General features: G+C 39.3%; 1 protein-coding gene across 3 annotated transcripts in view; it reads right to left on the minus strand.

Moving 5' to 3' along the window:
- The window catches only part of shroom4 (shroom family member 4), a 52,801-nt gene that overhangs the window by 25,925 nt on the left and 9,577 nt on the right, over positions 1-17,299 (minus strand). For 2 of the 3 annotated variants that reach the window (XM_079583721.1, XM_079583720.1), the window contains one exon: positions 1,956-2,107. In XM_079583721.1, coding sequence (XP_079439847.1) covers positions 1,956-2,107 — 152 coding nt within the window. Of the gene's footprint in view, positions 1-1,955; positions 2,108-8,399; positions 8,510-17,299 lie in introns of those variants that run through there. The other variant, XM_079583722.1, reaches the window with a different exon arrangement.

Below are 17,299 nucleotides of genomic sequence, written 5' to 3' on the forward strand. Positions count from 1 at the left end.
AATGAGGTTATGAAAGCTTTATGAAAGTTTTTTTTTTTACTGAGACTGTTGGTGAAAAGAATGAAGAGAGGAGATTGTGGCTTTATTGAGTGGGAGGAAGGGAGGACAGTATAAATAAATGAGAGAGGAGAAAGAAGATGAAAGAGGGAGGAGTGTGGGACGTACACTCAGCTGTCTGGTAGCTACTAATGCAGTGAGGCCTCAACACACTGGAATGTGCAGGACTCAGCCGACTGGACGTCCAGTCCAGACTCAACAACAACACACGGCACCTCATTTACCCTGCACACATAAAGCTAGCAATAAAAGGTAAACATTTATCACCAACTGCATGTGAGTGCATCACTAAAATTCTTCAAATGTTTGCGAGTGTGCGCATGTGTTGGTTAGACGCCTCAACTGCGCCTCTGCACACAGCCACAGTGAGGCGCTATCACATGACACTTTGATAGTCCACATGCCTGGAAAGGGAAAAACCACTGTGGTCAGACTGAACGGACCAACACTGACCTGGATACAGTTCAAACATGTATGTCTTGATAACTAGGAGTAGTATTGACATCAGAAGATCTGATTCTAGATCAGGCGACTGTGAGTGAGTCAAACAGGGTGTGTCAGTCAATTTTGTCTGTCATGGGTGACAAAACTCTCCAGTCTGCCAAACTCTGCTGATGTCAGCTTGCATCACACCAGCTAAAATAAACAACTGACACATAATCAGAGGCTACTGGTGGATTTAGCCACTGCGCAGATGCTCTCCCACAGCGAAACATTATCCTGTTTATGTGAACAGCATTATCCTGGTCACATCCTCTAGGTTTGATGTTTTAGAAGTCAAAATGTCAGTTTTACTGTGTCATCATGGCAGGCACGATCATCATATTAGCATAATTTTGTGAGCAAAGAAAGTACATTGTATATTATTGATAGTATAGTGATGTTTGAAGCTCGCTCAGTAATCACTTGCAAACCACACAGTTCAAAGTGGCGAATTTGCATGAAATTACTGTATTTTGTCTACAAAAATTCACCAATAAATGGTAAATGTGACCGCATCTTAAGTTAGCATATATATAAATGTCAAAGCTATGTGTGTCAAAATGGCAGCTTCAATATAAATGGGCAATAACATTCCGGGCGAAATTTGATTAAAGAAAAAAAAAAAAAAAAAGCTTTTTACGCAATAAACTGAAGGGAACACAATAAGTCAATATGTTCTGTAATTGTAAATGTCTAGGGAGATTTCCATTCCTTTTTAATACATTTTAAAATTTACAGAGAAGTAGTTTGAATACCTCTGCTCCCAACCACTAGAATATGGAAATATATGTTACTGTATCTTCTGATCACACTGCAAACAAGTTATGTTCTCCCTTAGTATTTTTGTCTTCAGTTTGTTTTCCAGTGCAAATGTCTAAAGATTTTTTAATTAAAATGCATTTACTGGAGATACAAAATGACATAAAATATGAAGTATTGTTCAATTTTTCAAGTGACTCAATCTCAAGTGAATGCATCTTGGTTTAAATGTGTTTAGATAATTGAATTATAAAAATTATAAAATGACATTAAACAACATTTAATGTCATCATGACTTAATAAATTTAAGATGTTCTGCTCTGATTTAAGACCTTTTTAAGTCCTTAATTTGGGTAATGGTGAATTGAGGCTTTTTAAGACCCACAGAAACCCTGAATAGTGTAGCAATGTATGAGCTCTCACAGAAGTCACTTTCAATCCAAGCAGCCTTCTGTTGGTCAACGCAGCTAATTTTCATGAAAAATCGAACCCGATGCACAATCTGGACAGAAAATTATTTCGCCCCCCACACGAAATTCCTGATCATGTGGATACCAAATGAAATTTCTGGATTTCACCCTTGAAAATTCCCAGAACAACAGTAAACGTGTCCTAAACTTAAGTCAGCGAATATGTATATGTCTGCGTCTGCATACCTTCGGACGACGATTTTGAGAATCCTGTAAGAACCTTTGATAAGGATGAGAGCTTCTTGACGGGAGCCGTAGAGAGCAGATCCATTAATGTTCACCAGTTCATCCCCCACTCTCAACTTCTTACACTGAGCTGCTTTTCCTCCCTCTTCTATCTAGAAGCAAGAGACAAAAACAGTTTAAGGTTAAATATAATGTTTAAATATGCGTTGTAGCCTTTGTGTCCACACACCACAGAAGGGAAAAAAATAACTTTCTGAGGTCCTCTGAAGAAAAAAAAAGCCATAATATTCTCTCTCAAAGAGGACATAGAGGTTAAACGCTTAAATCAGAGAAGCCCACACACACTTGACAGAACCTACTTACAGATAAGCACGTTTACCCACACAGCCTTGTCCATTTCACATGTAACCACTTCCTCTTTTAAAAACATGGGGCAGAGGTCGGAAGTCAAATATACATACAATGTTGTACTGTATATGCACAGAGTTCACAGCCATTCATCAAATATTTGTACAGACACACAATACCAAGTCATTCCATTAGGGAGTCTCCTACATAAAATAGGACAAAGGGTCAAAGATCAGCTCCAAAACCCAAGTAAATCCCATACACAAAATATTAGCCCAGTCAAAACATACACAAATCACACTTTCACTCAGTCACGCACATGTAAATCTCAGCTTCTAACATAAACGCACACCCTTCATGTTTGGCGGACACATACATTACAACAGAGTATCATATTCAGTTTTAAGTCTTACATTAGAGCCCATTTTTCTTTACACAGATCCAACCATCAAAATACACAGCCAATGCCACAAAGCTTTCAAATTGAAGTCATATTTCTCTACAGGCCTCTGGGCCATATTTGGACCCAGAAATAGTTTCATACACGAGTGTTAATAGTTATCTTTAAATCTAGCTCGCAAATCAATTTACATTTTTTTTGCATATTGGTATTTAGAGTTATCCTGTGTGTAACACACAAAAAATACATACTATATAATATTTAAAAAAAAATAACAACCAGTATATAATATATAACCACATTGAGATAACTAGTAGGACTATTGAGAACTATTGTATAAACTTGATTGCCATAAAATCTCATTTAGATTACAGAGCAGTTCAAATTTACATCCAAATGGTAAATAAATCACATAGCCAGACATTATTTTTTAAACAGTGGGCTAGTTCACTCCATTATTTTAAGCTGCAACATAAAATAGTAGTTTAAACAGTAAATGGTGCTTGCAACGACAAGGTCATGGGTTCAATTCAGGATGTCACTTTGGATAAAAGTGTCTACCAAATGCATAAACGTAAAACTAAAAATCAAGAAATTATGAGAAAAAAAATCAAGAAATTATAAAAGCCTACTGCATATGACAAAAAATTGTCTTAAATAGGTTTAAATTCAGCATGCAACACCCCAAACAAACAAAAAACATGCTCGGATACACATGCCACCATTTTGTAACAAGGGAGCCACGTATTTCAACAATGAAACCAAATCTTTCTGAAACATGTTCACACTCTATACCATTGTTGTAAGACTCATCCAATGCCAACTGTCGGTCTGCATTGTAGAGTAAACAGATGCACATGTGTTGTGTGTCAATGTGGTGAGCATTGCAGGAATATTTGAGCGTGGTTTTTGGGGAGATCAAAGACAGAACGTGTCCAGAGGGGCATAAAGGGAATATTCATGCAGCCTGAATAAAATGCTCAGTGGGGGACAGCGAATGTTAGGATGTGGGTAGAGTTCATACTTCACAAAATATTCAGTAAGATTTTGTCTCATAAGCAGACCCAGACAGAATCTGGAGACATTTGTGCATTTTCTGTGCTGATCAAGTCAGATTTCAGGTGGGCAAGCTGTTCACTAGTCAACTCATGTGACCTGACAGAGCAAAGACTTCACAAGAGACCAGAGATGGTTTTGGGACACAGAAAAGCAGATGAAGACAGAAATATTTCATCCCCAAGACAAATGAAGACAGAAATATTTCATCCCCAAGACAAAAAGATACAGTTAATGACTTTCTGAGTCCAATGTCAGGCCGTCTAAGAGAGTCTGTTGAGCTAGTTTTTGCAGCGTGTTCTACTTGTCGGCTCTAGTCGGGCTCACTTCGGCGGGAGTCTATCTGATTCAGCATATTGAATCAGCGTCGGGGCAGTCGGTGAGAGAGATCACTCTGATTGGATGTTCAGTTTAAAGAGAGAAATATTTTCATAATAACATTAGCCGAATTAAATGAAGAAAGTGAACCGCATGATTGATATGCAAAACGGTAAGCAAGCGCTTCTTTGTTTACAGTTTGTGTCTCTGCAGTCATAGTTTCGGTTTCCCTTTTTGAATTACGAATATAGACTATTGATATAGACAGTCATTTCCTTACACACAGGCGTAGAACACACATAGGAGTTGGCAGTCAAGTGTAGTATTTAAGTTGTGTTCAAGTGCAGTTTTTGGCCCAGACGCAGCCGACGCAAGGCGACAACACATTCGGCTTTCTTTGTCGCTAATTCTTTAAAGTAGGCTTGGTGTGTCACTGCCTTTAAATAACTTTTGGATACACTACAGGATATTCTCAGGTTGTTCTTCACATCCTGAGGAGAAAAGACATAACATCACTCAGAGATGCTGACTGAAGGACTGTCTATCGGTGAATGAAGCCTGGAGTCTATAATGTATTTGGCTGGTTTAGGATGCAAAATGGCTGGTTCCATGTAATGGAAACATTATTCAGATGTATGCTCACAATTACAGCCTCGCTGAGGACATTGCTCTTTCTTGCTCCATTCTTCCTTCCCATCCGCTCCAAACAGACTGATTCTACGGATACCACAATCAACATCCGCAAAACCCTTCAGCCTGGACCACAGGGGCTTCATCTCAATTCTGAGAGGTTGCAAGTGTTTGTGTGTACATGCAACACAGATTGAATAACCAGTTGAATAACTATTTTTCCACTTGGTTTTCAACTGACTGAATGAGTGTACCATCTCAGACCTGAATTTATGCAGCAAATCCAATAAACCATCTGTGCGAGTCTAAATGAAACCGGTGTACAGTATGTTCTCCAGGTGCATTGGTGCCGGAGAGAAGTGATGTAGCCTGACCTTCCATTAGTTTATTAAACTCAAAACAAACACAGCCTTTTTCCACCCTAAAATCCAATCTGTGGCATATACTCCACTGGAAAAAGCCCGGTAAGCCTCATAGCAGGTATGTTTTATGGCCGGATATGTAACACTATTGCACAAAAAGAACAAATTCACATAGTTGGCAGGCATACACGAGTGCCCCCTTGGCAATAAAACAAACTCACACGCACCTTCTTACCTCATAAGATGCCAAAGTGCTCAGAACTTCCACAACTCCCTGCGAGGAAGACCGGGAAACCAAAATAAAATGAGAGGAAAGAAGATAAAAGGGCATTCACCCGCTGTCCTCCACTAAATCTGTTTAACGGGGACCCGGGGCCATGATGTAATGGCACTTCAGCCGTGCGTGTTCGCTCTCAGATCTTGTTGAATTATTTAGAAAACCTAGAGTGAAGAACTTTTGTCAAACTGTTGGCGTCAGCTGGTGCACACACCACATGGACCTCACTGAACCTCCATCCTTCGCTCTCTCTCTCTCTCTCCCTTCCTGTATGCCCACCCAGTAGTCTCATTCTCCCACTCTTTCTTTCCTTTCCCTTGAGCTCATGTTCTCCTTAGAGGCTTGATAAAAATAACTGCAACCACACCTATGTTCCATCAGACCTGTGTGTGTGTGTGTGTGTGTGTGTGTGTGTGTGTGTGTGTGTGTGTGTGTGTGTGTGTGTGTGTGTGTGTGTGTGTGTGTGTGTGTGTGTGTGTGTGTGTACGAGTGCTTGTTTGGCTTGGGCATGAGTACTGACTTGCTCCCTGGTGATCGTGAAATAAAGTTCACAAAGAGACCTTTATGGAGGGTTGAACAGTCCTACGTGACAAATCCCATTCGGTCTCCCCCATTCCTTTAATCTCCCTCAGGAGCGACCACTCCTTACATGCCATGCGAAGAATAAGATTTTCCGTACCCATTCTTCAAATGAGACCTGTTGGAAAATATGGTCGAGGAGGTGAATGTTAGGGGGAACTTTCTGCCCGAGACTTTTTTGTTTATAAAAACACCCAACATGAGTAGTGAGGGCAGAGGCTACAACAAACAAACAGCACCACTGTGATTCCTTTCCAATCACTCCTTTTCAAGATAAAATACGGTCTGTGTTTTAGCTAGAGGAGGCGCGAAACGCCTTAAATTATAAGAGAAGGAGTCGAAAATTATAAGTCCCAGGATGGAAATAGTTTTAATACAATAACGGCTTTGAAAGGCAATTCCTAGTTATGCTGTCAGTGTACCGAAAAATGCATTTCCACTCCCAGGCGACCGCAGGAGGGAGGGGTGTCTGTTAGTGCCGGACAGTGATGAAGCAAGTTAGTCTTCACCTCTACCTCTACAATATGTTTGCTAAATTCAGCACAAAAGACATGTGGGCTGACCCAGAACTACACACTGCAGTCCATACCATATAGTATTAAATAGGTTAACATTAAAAAAGACCCAAGATCATATGATGTCTCTAGTCCTGAGTGAGGGCAAAATTTGGCAAAACTCTGTCATACATAGGTATTTCTAAGGGGGCTAAATAGTTAAAAGGGTGTGCTAAGAAAAAAAATTGAGTGCATCAATAACTTCAAAACCCTGCATTCATTACATTGCACTTATTTAAAGGAGAACTCCAGCGCAAAATGAACCTTTGGTCTAATTACACATTGTTACCTAGTCAACCGTTATCTGAGATTTGTTTTCATGATTATCGAATGTAAATAGTTTTATCTCTAAAAACAGTTTAGCCTATAACGCTAGTATAACGCTAGTATATGGGGCATGGAGTAATGACAAATAAAAATCGCTTGTTAATACCACTAACAAGGCTCAAAATAGCCCCACACTAACACGGTAGCATAATGAGGGTCCCTACATGCAAACCGAAGCATTGAGAACTGTGTAAGTGTCCAGACAGTTTAATAAGAAGATATTTTATACATACAGTCAACTTCACGTATATAAGCAGAATCCATCTTTGAAAAACAGACTCTATCAGTCGATCTACGAACCACCGATCCAAATGCACTGAACTGTGTAGAATCTCATATGGTCCAGCGCATTTGGATCGGTGGTTCGTAGATCGACTGATAGAGTCTGTTTTCTCCTTTAGGAGAAAGTTCTCCTTTAATTGACCATTTTACCTTAAATTATACATTTACAAAGTCACATTGTAAAGTGTACCGTTATTAAGGATGGTATCATTTTCGCTGAACATCTTTATTATTACATTATCAGCCCTTGGAATCAATAACGGTTTATTGAAACTGGTTGACCTACAGTCCCATAGACATTGACTATGTCTATGGACAGTTCCACCTACATAATGAGTAAGCTAAATGAAGGAATGCACTTGTGCTTTAAAAAATGTAAACAAGATTAAAAGAGCGGAGGGTGTCTTTTAACTTGACATGGTGCAAGAAACTGAAAAGCAGGCGCAAAAGACACCTGTTTAACGCATTAGTCTGTATGTTAAGATCGAAAACAACATTTGCTCTTTTTCATCACCACTAGGCTAGGGCGAACAAAGTTCATGAATTTAGAGACGTTTCTAACATGAGTGAATCTTCAAAGAGATAAGAGTAGCTACTCACCAATAGCAGATTACAAGAGGACAATACGTTTGTTGTTATCTTCTGAGCTATTCCGAGACGTGTCTGAATTCCACGATCTTATGTTCATATTTAATAGTGCTCCAATATTATCTCCATTCGCTAACGGCGCCATTCCTGAGCGTGCAATTGACTCCTCCATCAAAACATTATTAAACCTTATATTATTATTTAGGTTTTTAATAACTTTTTTATTTTTAATGAAAGAAAAAAACAGGAAAATGATTAGGAAATCCTTGGGGGGACTTTGCCGGTGCGAAGCACATTTCTGGTGGGGCTTTAGCCCCGGCCTAGCACCGTCACTGCAAGTAAAACAAATTTTGCCGTTAAAGTCCAATGAAACAAAAGTAGCAACAAATAATTTCTTCTATATTGTGACGTACATCCAAATTAAATGGACCCAAAAAAAAAAAAAAAAGGACGGGAACTTGATTCTATCCATTATTATTTGATTGGATGGAGGCACATCTGAATGCAAGCTTGTAGTGGGTTGTAAGAGACGGACAAGCAGACTAAATGATTGGAGAAGTCCTGCATTCAGATCCAGAATAATAAATTAAATATATATTTTCCCACTATCATACAGAAGCCCACTGCTGGCAATCTCATTAATTTATTAACTTGCATAATGCAAGCAAAAATCCAACACACAATTACTTTTGGTTAAATTGTTAAACAATGCAAAAGGTTTACCTGTATCAACACATCAGGGATCAGATCAGTTCTCGAATTCATCACGTTAATCAAAGTATGCGCATGAAAACCAATCTGCAGTAAGTAGAGGGTCTATATGGACCTCGTACCTCTGCAGCAGTGAAGAATGGGCTCCCTGTCTCCCAGTCCCAGCATCAGCCCTGGCGGCATGAGGTCACCCCCTCTATCGCTCTATAAATAACAGGGCGTCGCTCTTTGCCAGTCTGGCACACTGCCCGTCATTATGCCACAGCTGGACAGAAGAACGGTCCGCCTGAGCTGCCTAGAAACCAGAAGAGTCTTACCAAGCATTGCCTATCCCACAACAGGCAAAGAAACACGGGGAACACAGGAAACACAGTTGCCGTTTTATAGAAAACACTTGGACGCTGGCGGCAAAGTGAAATGCAGACAGAGAGAGTGAACGTGCGATCGATAAAACTGTGCAGAATGGACATATCAAGCTGTATTTTATGACATGATGTTCCATAAAAGTGGAATAAGTATTTCATTTTGACTGACACTAATCTGGGAGGGTTAAGTCTTTGAATAAACATATTTTTAAGGGAACTTGTCATAACATTTTTCACAAGACCTACAATATAAGTTTGGACACATTTTTCAGCTGTAATTCACAACTTTTTCCAGCGGGACCTTTCGCAGAGGAGGGTTGTCCAAGAACACTACTCTAAAACAAGTGCTGATTTATCAATGCCTGTAATGGTTTCCCCAGTCAGAAAACCGCGAACAGAGAGCAGCCAGAGGTTCACAGAACAGAAACAGCCCCAGAGTATAAGGGTGACCTGTGTCTATATGATTTATTACTATATATCCTGAGCCAAAACATCACATACATACTCCTTCAACAGCTGATTTGAAACAATGTCTCTGATCCCTCTGGGAAAGGATGCACTGCATACGCACACTTGAAATGTACCATGGAAAAATGGAAAGAAAGGTGTGGGATAATGAGGAAGTGTGTGAGACGAAGACATCCAAGGCAGATCTAGGAAGTGTGGTAAACATGGGTTTTGGCTCTCTTTCGCTCTGCAGTTATCCTGACGGAAAAAACAACAGACATCACAGCAGCTGGAGCGAAGAAAGCGTTGAAAATAAGTTGCATGTATGTGGGAATGCATACGCACCAAAAGAAAACAAAAATGGGTACAGCCATTGAGGAGGACAGAGAAAGGACTATATTCCTACTAAAGTTTTACTAATAAGTTACATTTTAAATGTCTAGACTGAGCCAAACGGTAATTATGTGTATGCAAGTTAAGAATTAGTCAACGCAATTTCCAATAAAATCAAAACTGGAATAAACACTTTTCCTGAGCTATTATAACATGGAGTGAAATTTAAGACCTCAGGAACTAAAACAATGCCATGTATTTATCATTAGGCCTATTTCCTTGCCTGAAACATAATAATGTTCCCAACTGGCTCACTTCATAGCAATTTGTTCCCCTGCAAGTGTTTATACATATTAAATGTAAAAATTAATACCAAATGCCAAAAGCTAGGGGGAATGCAATTCAGAACATCCATTCAAAAACACAAACATGCCCTGACGCACACACAGTATACACACACAGTCAGCTATCCCAGGCTTTGCTTTCATTCCACAGCAATCAAAAGCAGAGTCAGTGGGTCACTCTGGAAACCCCATAGCGCCCAGAACCCGCCATTGGCCTCCAGAAGACGAGGCCTAACAGCTGCCATTCCTACCCAAATCCTCTTCAGGAAACTTCCCCATCTCATTCCAGGAAACTTAAACTCTTTTGCCTTGGTGTGATTCCTTATGTCTTCACAGATTCTGCAAGGGGCGTGTAAACTTTTGAGCAGCACTATATACATGCCAAGGGAACTTTCTAGGTAATTTTGCTGAACATCAGCTTTGACCAGCGCAATATCTTCTCATTTGAGCAACACAACAGGGATTGATGAGCAGTTGTATTCAAAGCTCTGTAACTCTGTGGTCAGTGAATGCATTCAAGCACCCAAACTTGCGCCGCTGTCTTCTGCTGCTCATAAAAGAGAGAAGAATGAGTTTGCGAGCCCTGAGTACCCCCCTCCTCTGCAGCACTGCCTTTGTCTACTGTTGGACAAGGATTTGAGCCTCCACTCAACAACACAACCCGACTGACTGACTGACTGGCTGACTGACATATGTATTATCCCTACTGAAGTTTCCTTTATCTATCCCTCCACACACACAAACTCGGTTTATCTGGAGCTAAGAAAACACCTCAGCACTACAGCAAAGCAGAAACAAAGCTCCCCAACAAAGAACAAAGGGCTTATCAGAACGTTTTCCTTCAGTATCTGAGGTCACCGGTGCAGGCTGGGACACATCTGTCCTTGAGCTGGCCTGATCTCATAAATGGGGAGGAGATGGGAGTGAAGAATCCGGACCACAGGAAGGGAGATTTCGCTCCAAGTAAGAGTTAAGACCTTGGAATACAGGCAAACCTGGAAAAGTGACATACTTGGATGGAGTCAAGGTCAGAGTGGGTGAGAATATTGTTGCTGGCTTTTAGCTCCTTCATTTATGAGGATAGACAGAAGAGTGGGGGTGGAAGGAGAAAGAGAGAGAGGCTGAGAGAGAAAAGGTGGGTGAGACAGCGTGAGTGAGAGGGTGACAAAGGCTTCATTCAAGGCTCAGGCTGGGGGAAAATGAGAGAACGCTACCTCAGTGTGCTGAACTATGGCTGCGGCCAGACTGAGTCTAAAGTTCCATTGTGCTCCGGGACTTTTAAAGGTGTGACACAGAGCCATGGGTCACCACTGCAACTGAATCAACAGCCAGTGACCTATATTCACAGGAGAGGCTTTTTGGTGAACAAATTACATACCTAAGAAATGTAGTGGCCAACAAATAACAATTAAGAAGAAGTGCAAATAAATAAAAGTAGAGAGAAATACATCAAGAATCATTTAGTCCATCACACATAAGATTTACAGAGAGAGCATGTTTTGTTTCAAGGAGACTCGTGAAGAAGAAATGCCTTTCTGTGGGGAATTACATTCCTCAATTTGTTTGCCTTCACAGTCTTAACCGCCAAATGCCGTTTGCACTTCCTTCTCAAACCATTAAAACAGCACAACAACACCCAATTTGAACATCAATGGATGGATCAGCTCATTAACCTAGCTGCACAATTACGATTAAAACGGTCATAGTTTAAAAATGTCCTCATTAAAAATGTCCTAGCTAAACAAATTACACACCAAACATGTAAATAACTACAATTAGTGTTTCCAAGAAACGATTTAAAAAGATAGGTCACCCAAAAATGGAAAAGTCTGAAAAATAATTTAGTTACCCTGATTTTGATCCAAATGATTTCCTTTCCTCTCAAGTTTCATTTGAGTTTACATACATTCAAATATGGCATGATGTTGCAAACAGTTATGAGAGAACAATAACTAATGCTGCTTGAACACACTGACATAAAACCTGGCACAGCGTGTCAGGAAACATTATATTTGAATGAACATGAAGGCAAATATTATATTATATACTGTATAATACACGAGATTGGATTACAAGATTGGATCCCGGAAATCCTATAGCTTTACCCACGTAGCACGTCATGTCACTCTGTGAGGATTTACATGCGCATCAGCGGCATGGCAACTTTTTACGGGGTTTACCTCATCAATTTGCGATCGGTTCACGAGAACGGTCAAATTTAGTGACTCCCGATCATCCCGACCAATCGATTGGTGCATTCCTAGCTAAAACGATTTTTTAAATTATTTTTGGGTAACTGAAATAAGTTTAAGTACTAAAATGATTCAAACTGAAATAAATAAAGTATGGCTAAATAGATTTTTTTTTAATTATGGCTAAACAGAAAAAATAAAAACTAAGAAATTATTTTCATTTTTGGTTAAACTACACCTTTAAAACGGTCATAGTTTTCATAAAATGTCCTACTTACAAATAGTCACTATAAGAAGTGTTTCCAAAAAGTCTTACTATAATCACATTGGCTGACTAACTGAACACAGGCACATGAGCACATATCAAAACCGAATAAGACCACATTAATTGGCATTCATATACTGGAAACCCAACACTCGCCCAGAGTCCGTATTAACACACCACTAATCGCATACATGACTCCCAGATCAACAACCTGCCTTTATTGTTCAGTTACTTGATCACATTCTTAAATCAGTACAGCTTATTCGACTCACTTAAAAATCCATTCTTAAGACGATCAGGACAACATATATCACCACTGGTGGACATTCCCACAAACATCCCAAAGTGATCAATCATGCTTTAGACGTGCACTGGGAAAACCTCCACCTTTTGATGCACGTCCAGAAACAGCAGTGTGTGTGCTCTCATAACAAGGTCTCTCTCCTCGAGAGGTGAGAAGCCATGTTTGAAGTGCAGCCAAGAAGAAGCCTCCTGACGGGCAGATATTGTCTTTGTTTTACAAAGTTCAACGAGAGGCAAATTAAAGGAACATCAAACCACTTCCCAGTACACTTGGCAATAAATGACTTCGGTGAGTTGGGTTGTTATTGAAGCAATGGAAGTGTGCATGTGCGCAAATATTGGAAGTATGATCCATAATCCGAATATGCACAAATCTGTTAGTCTGACATACTCAACGTCACCCCGTTGCTCTGAGATTGCTCTATTATAGCCTTAATTGCACATTTTGAGCGTATAGCAGACCTCGTTTCCGAAAAAGACAATGGTGGATGTCAGAGAGTCAGCAACCTTTGGACCAAAGATAACTTGGATTGATCCATCACTGTCATAGCAGACAGGAGAGGGTGCATGGTGAGGAGGGGCATTATGATGGCTCAATTTAGGACCTGTCATTCCTCAGTTTCCTGCCGTTTATGAATAGGGCCATAGTGAGTCTTTTGAGGATGTAATGTGTGTGAAGTGACCTTGTCCCCTCAGCTAACCTCCTTCACACACACACACACACACACAAATCCCCCTCCCCCAGACTCACCTCCCTGGGAGCAAAGAGGGCTTTGGAGTGGTTTTGACGGCTGGTTGAGCCCAAATGTTGGAAACGAGGTTGGCCAACAAGCTTTTGGTGGAGCGTTTGATGTGGTCAGGTCCCCTGCAGAACACAGATGAACTTTGAAAACTGACTCCCTGATTATCATTTACCATGTGTCTTCACATTAAATCTTGAAAGGACCACAAACCACTTAAACGGTAAGTTTTTAATTATACCAAATTAGGAAAGACAAAACCATCTCCATACTCGTGATATCAATTTACATAAATTCCCATAATCGATCGTTTAAATCAGGGATGTTCAAGTTCGGTCCTGGAGGGCCACTGTCCTACAGAGTTTAGCTTCAACCCTGACAAAAGCTCTTTTCTAGTAATCCTGAAAACATTGATTAGCTTGTTCAGGTGTGTTTAATTAGGGTTGGAGCTAAACTCTGCAGGACAGTGGCCCTCCAGGACTGAAGTTGAACATCCCTGGTTTAAATGAATGATCAATTAATCGATTAATCGTTAACCAACCTCTTAAATCCAAAGCGGGGGATGCTTATTACCCACTTGCTTAACCAACACAAAATACATGTAATTGTAAAGCTAAGAAGCTTGGCTTTACAGTGAATATAGGGAATATGACCATCACTTACCAAGTGCTTTTGAATTTGCTCTATTTTCATAGCATGAAAAAATAACTAAATTAAATTGTGATCTGTAAAATCATTATACATAACAGATAGACTTGTGTCATATATCGTTGAAAAGGTCTCAACTAACAGAATAACAGCCAGCATATTTGTTTTAGTTAGAGACCAAACTATATCAAATATTTGTATTAAAAAAGTGCCACAAACACACATGTAAACAGTATACGTGATGCCAGAATGGATTGCAAATAATGGAATTTTTAAGGATGGACTGATATAAAATTAATTAAATAATGTAAAAAAAACTATAATTATCGTCCTATTATGGTTGATATATCCAATAAATTATGATTTTAATGATTAAAATGAATTACAATAAAACACTAAAAACAACCAATAAATAATTATCTTCATATTATGGTTGATATATTCAATAGGAGATTCAAAACAAAATGAATTACAACCATTCTAAATGTTTAAAGTGTATTTAAAAAAATCGATTTTAATATTGAGATTTGCTAAAGATTACATTAAACGGTGTTATAAAATTAGTTTGTTTTGTTTGTTTAGACTAACTTTAAGCGAGTGAGGATTAGATGATGGATAATATTTGCAACAACAACAAAAAACCCACTAAAATGCTCAAATATGGCAACCTGTATACATCAAACGTCCGATAACCAATATAATGTGCATCCCTATAATATGTTTTGTTACATTCTACACATGAGTACTACAACACTCACACTTTCGAGAATATTATTTAGGCAGATTTACATTTAAAGCATATTTAATTATTTCTACTCGACCAAAATCCAAAAAAGCTAAGAATATTGCAATTATTTACAATTCCAATATTATCATATCACAATGCAGAAATCGTTAGAAAAAGGCTTGTTGCCGAAATGGCGTTAAAATAAGCTTTTAACTGAGTGTGCAGTTATAATTTTCATTATGCAGGTATCATTATAACAATTACTCCAGGTCCGTACTTCACAACCATTCACTCAGAGAGAACAAACACACAGCAAACACACATGCCTCACTGATTAGAAGTCCTGCTGTCACTCCCAGCTCGGTTAAGAGACCATGTGGAAACACTGGTGAGTGTTTGTGGTGGAGGGGCTCAGGCAATAAGACCCCAATATCTCTCCCACCATCAAAGCTTCGCTGCCCAAGGCAAAGGCAACGGGAGCCAAGCACACATTCCTGTCACATATCAGATCCTTCCCACACCCATAACCAGCTGCGGACTTCACCACAATCAACACATCGTTCAAAACAAACAGCCTTCTATCAAATAATCGAAGAAACAATATAATTTACTCTATTAAATTCAGTGGGAAAAGGAAGCATTACCTCTCAGGATTGATGAGTTTCACACAGCAATCCAAAACTGATATGATTTAACTTTGGGAAGTTATCCAGAAACAGAAGTATGGCATTACTGAATAACAGAAATGGGGAAGTAATCCTACTTTAAACAAAGAGATCACTTTAAACAGAGGGATGATAAAAATGGAAGTAGAAGTGGAAAAAATGGCTCCAGCCGCAAAACAGTCAAGTTCTGGAAGTAAAATCCCATTCATTTTCATAATAGAGCAAATGATTTTTAGCAATAAATGCATAAACGATTCTAGACAGACCTACCATGACCTTCAAGGTTGTTAACAGTATATGCCTCTGTATGAAACAATATCTGTGATTTAAATTTCATCATTTTTAAAAATGTACTTTTTTTAATATTACACTACTCACTTTTTTTTGCAACCGTTTAAATATATTGTATTTTATACTTTAAAATCTAAAAGTAATTGTAAAATATAACTTGACTAAAACTGAATTTATTTTTTATTTCGTTTATTTTGATTACATCATTAGCTGTGTTTCATGGGATGAGTAGTTGATTCCTCATAAAATTATTTTAAATAAAAGAACACAGCCTTTTTGCTTTGTTCCTGTTGTTTTTTGGCTTTGAATAGAAAGTTTGTAATGTTTCATCTCTAAGCTGTTTGGTCTGGTGGATGGGTTAAAATATGCCTATGGAGAGAATAAATATACTTATAAAATAAAATAGGATACTTCCGGAACTAACGCTTGTTGGACCCACAAAAAAAAACAAAAAACGACTGTAAGTGTTCTGCTCTACTGCGAGTTCAAACTGCCAGCAAACTTAAAACATAAACATTTTGACCCAGTAAAACATTTCCATCTCTCGGTCCAAAAATGTCTTTCTTTCACCTCAAAACTCCAGCGCCTGAGAATAAGTTCCACTGACCGATTAGGAGTGGGAAGAGAGGGATGATTGGAGTGCCATGTGGTCTACATAAACTTCACAGCAGAAAAAGAGAAATACAAGGAAATGCGCAATGTTTCCATCTCTACTTTAATAGGAGGACAAAAAGGACAGGGAATGTGAGGGAGGGATGATTAACAAAGTGGTGAGGGGGGAAAAGCAGCAACAATGAGGTTTTTATACATAAATCAGCCTGTTTCTCATGTTCGTTCAATGCCAATTTCAATGCAAAACCCTTTGAGGCACAGGCACAAATGTGGAAAATAATCAAGCATTCTTTGTAAACAATGGTTTACATGCATTTTTTCACCACAATTTTGAAAATCACAAGCCTGGCAATGTTTTGTCACGCAGGGGACAAGTTGCTTTGAAACCCTTAAGATGTTCAGCTCAAAGTGTTACAATTGGGATGCAAGACCAAGTTTGTTACTATTTAATTATTTTTGATTTTCAACTTTCACACTTTTATGTAGCCTAGAGAGGAGATGATAAATCTTGATACCGTTGTATCTTCTTGCTGCTGGCTGAGGTCACGATGACCCATCATGGGATTTTAATTTGAGCACATGTTGAACACCTGGGGGGTGTATTGGGTCTGGCCTTGGGCGCCAGGTCCTTATGTTTGCTCTTTGAGATAAATGTCTACTGAGACCACTGGGGGGGGTTCAAAATAATGCCCCCAGGGCCCAAAGATGGTAGATAGGATCAGAGGGCAAGAGATTCCATGAGAAAAAAGACATGCAAACATGCAGGTTGTGCTTTGCCTCCAAATCACATGGAAAAACGATCAGTGTGAGTGGCAGCGACTGGAGCCATGTGCCCCAGAAGACTCCAACACTGACAAAGCCTCTGTATATCATCTTTATGATGACATCCAAATAAAAGTCCTCACAATCGAGTGATACAGGTAGAAACAGACGCGTGGACAGAATCAGATGCAGGGAATGTGTGTCGAACAAAAGCATGT

Source organism: Phoxinus phoxinus, assembly GCF_949152265.1.
Source record: "Phoxinus phoxinus genome assembly, chromosome: 2".
Lineage (NCBI taxonomy): Eukaryota > Metazoa > Chordata > Actinopteri > Cypriniformes > Leuciscidae > Phoxinus > Phoxinus phoxinus.